Source organism: Arachis ipaensis, chromosome B06 (genome assembly GCF_000816755.2).
Source record: "Arachis ipaensis cultivar K30076 chromosome B06, Araip1.1, whole genome shotgun sequence".
In the NCBI taxonomy this organism is placed as follows: Eukaryota; Viridiplantae; Streptophyta; class Magnoliopsida; order Fabales; family Fabaceae; genus Arachis; species Arachis ipaensis.
This window is the reverse complement of record NC_029790.2, coordinates 23055309-23058652: the sequence shown is the minus strand read 5'-3', so window position 1 is coordinate 23058652 and position 3344 is coordinate 23055309. Positions and strand designations below refer to the sequence as shown.

Sequence of the window (3344 nt, the reverse complement as noted above, 5' to 3'; positions counted from 1 at the left end):
AGCATAAAGATACCTGAATCCAGTAGGAGGTAAAGTAGATGTGTTTTAAGAATCATCCGACTAACCTTCCTCTCAAGAAGTACATGAGTACATAACCAAGAGATTCCAGATCATCCCTTCTGCTTTGCTCTGCCAGCAAAATTAAGTACAATTAAGAGGAGAACATATTCACCTGTAATTACTTAGTATTTACCTTTCGATTTTGGTTATCAACAAAAAAAGGAAAAGACTACCATAACTTTACTCACCAATTCCGAGATGAGTGTTGACACTAGCATATCGAGCTGTACCTGTGAGGTTCTTGTTCTCCCTAATCAAGAAGAACAAAGATTTTCAGAAGAAAGGATGCAACTTGTTAACCATACAAAGAAATAGAATTATAACGAAGATGGAACTGAAAGAAACATCTTTGGAAGTATTCAGTATCATCATGACAAAATGGATACAAGGCAATTGAGATCTTAAAGTCAAGTTATATATGATTGGTCAAAACCATTTTTCTCATGTATGGTATTTATGGTATTTAGAGTGATGAAATTATTATCATCATCTTTATGAATATAATACTATAATTACATTTATGTGTAGATGGTCCACTAAAAATGGAATAATATCTAAAAAAAATGCCTAAATCCAACGAGAAGTAGTGCAAACAATAAGGCAGGATGAAGTTGGGTTGCTCCGAAAGTGTTGCATCCTACAAAATGAGTTAAGAAAATAAAAAGTCCACCTTAATATCTTGGAATAAAGATGACAAAGTTTACCTGTATGGTATGTGCCTATGAGTCTGGAGATCCCTGTATTTTTTTGCAAGGCCATAGTCAATGATGTATACCTGACATGAGATACCCAGCATGACACAGGTGAGAATAACAACCAAACAAAAAACAACAAGTAGCAATCATTCATATGAACAACAATAAAAATATCAACCAAAACCCTCCAAAATGATTAAAGGGATATAAGAAAGAGAAGCATAAGTTTTTTTTTTTTTTTGAAAGGGAGCATCTTCAACAAGATAACATACCTGGTTTGCTTTACGTCCCAGACCCATTAGAAAATTGTCTGGCTTTATGTCACGGTGAAGGAAGCCCCTTGAATGCATATATTCAACCCTATTAAGCTGAAAAATAATATGAAGCAAATAAAATATTAGAATTGGTGTTTGATGTGCATTATTTGATTATAATAGTTGACATGTAGACTTACTAATTGATCAGCAAGCATTAACACTGTCTTCAGTGTAAACTTCCTGTTGCAATAATTGAATAAATCTTCCAAACTTGGTCCAAGAAGGTCAATAGCCATAATGTTGTAGTCTCCTTCAACTCCAAACCATTTTAGGTGGGGAATCCCAGCTTCAATAAGGAACCAAATTGGATTACTCAAAGGAATACATCTTGATTGTTTTCTGATAAACTTGAAGTCCTAATTATTTAATTTTAATATAAATGCATGATTTCAATCTCATACTTTTGACTACATTAAGACCAGAAGATTCTGGACAACAATCATTTTAAAATTTCAAACTCGAGAAAGCAGAAACCATTTTTCAAGTGAAAATTTTCTATTAGGTAGTACCTAAGTCTTTTAGCACAGAGAATGCTGAAAAGAAATAGACATATATATATACTTACTCCCTCCTTGAAGAAGCATATATAATTTTGATTCATAATGAAGCTGTGGATGCTTTGTCTTCACAGATTCCTGGAAAATTTTGGGGGGTAGAAAGTTATCGCCAAGAATTACACTACTATAAAGAATCAAAACACGAAGTACAATGAACAAAATGGCATGTAAAAATTGAAGAAAAAATAAGCATGCATCCATAAAGCTATAATGTGTCATTTCATTTCATATGCCACTTCATACCTCAGATCCTATCAATTCTATGCAACCTTAATAAGTACTGCTCCAACTATTGTCCTAAATTAATTGTAAACAGAAGACAGCTGAAATTTCCCCTTTTTTAATGTTAAGTTCTTTAGCTGTTTAGCAATAAAATATCTCAAAAGTCATGAATCCTGACTAGAACTAACTCCCATAGTATCGATATAAAGTACTTCTATATAATGGGAAAATTACATCTAAACCCCTACAGAAAACAAGCTCCAAAGTGTGAATCAAAGCATTTTAGTTGATCAAAGCCTTCATACACCTTTGAGATACTACAAATGCAATCATAAACACTAGCCATTAACCGATCACCAGATATATCATAACATAATTGAATGATTAATCATTTTTTTGCTCATCCAGGGGCATAACAAGGATTATATATCCTTACAGAGAACCTAACATACCAGCTTGACTGCAACCTCCTCCCCAGTTTGTACATTAACAGCTGCCACAGAAAAACAAGGAACTTGTTAGTCAATAAATAAAAGTGCAGTGCACAAATAACAAAAAGAGGAAACATAAAGATAAAGATACCTATATAAAGCTCCCCAAAAGAACCACTCCCAATTTTCCTCCCAAGTTTGAACTTCCCAGCAATGACATGATCCATCGTGAAAATTGCCCTCAATACACCCTCTCCGACCAACTATAACAAACCTTTCTACTCTCAGATTTGTGCTCAGTTCAGCACCTATTTTCTGCACAAAACCTCAAATAGAACCAAACTCCTGCTTATTGTTCCACGGATTCACCTGATTAAGGGGTTAAAGTCCCAAACTTGATTCACTAATCCACTCGAATCCAAAGAGATTTCCCACTCTATGCCTCCAATCAGCCCCAAAATCAATGTGTGGTGCGAATCCGGGAAAAGGGTAAAGATCAAAAGGAGCAAAATTTACAAGGAAAATTGCGACATCACCCCCAAAAAATGAAGATGAAATCTCCTTACAACACCACCCTCTCCAACTACATTCCTTTTGCGCCAAAAAGAAAAAAAAAAATCAGCCCAAACCAAAAATTGAAGCCCTAATTTCCAGCGAAGAAGAGGACCGCATTGACCTCATAAAATTTAAGGAAATGAGTATCGGAAACAACACTAAAAATTGAAAGTTTTGAGAAAACTAAAGATGATAACGAAAGAGCAACAGGAGGAGATTGAGGAATGAGGATCAATCAGGTAGGAACAAAAGTAAAAGGTGAAATTCCACCAAATCAAAAAGGTTTTGGAGAGAGAGGAGAGAGAGAAAGAGAAAGATGAGAAGTAGAAAGCATGTGAGAGAGAATGTATTATACTATAACAGTATAACCCTTGCTGTGTTTTGGTTGTAATTCTTTTCTGCATTAGTTACTTTTTGGCATCTTTTAGTTTTAGCAAAACTTTTTAATTAAAATTTTTAAAAGTTTTTAATTGAATTGAACTTTTATATTAAATAAAAAAATTAATT

The 3344-nt window shown here is 34.0% G+C and overlaps 1 protein-coding gene across 1 annotated transcript in view; it reads right to left on the bottom strand.

The window, feature by feature from the left end:
- The window catches only part of LOC107646197 (casein kinase 1-like protein 9), a 5402-nt gene extending 2211 nt beyond the window's left edge, over positions 1–3191 (bottom strand). The window contains exons 1-8 of the mRNA XM_016350402.2: positions 2434–3191; positions 2304–2344; positions 1638–1707; positions 1210–1358; positions 1028–1123; positions 765–835; positions 249–310; positions 66–129 (exon numbers count right to left, since the gene is read on the bottom strand). Of these exons, the coding sequence (XP_016205888.1) occupies positions 66–129; positions 249–310; positions 765–835; positions 1028–1123; positions 1210–1358; positions 1638–1707; positions 2304–2344; positions 2434–2509 (629 nt within the window). The 5' untranslated portion in view covers positions 2510–3191. The remainder of the gene's footprint in view (positions 1–65; positions 130–248; positions 311–764; positions 836–1027; positions 1124–1209; positions 1359–1637; positions 1708–2303; positions 2345–2433) is intronic.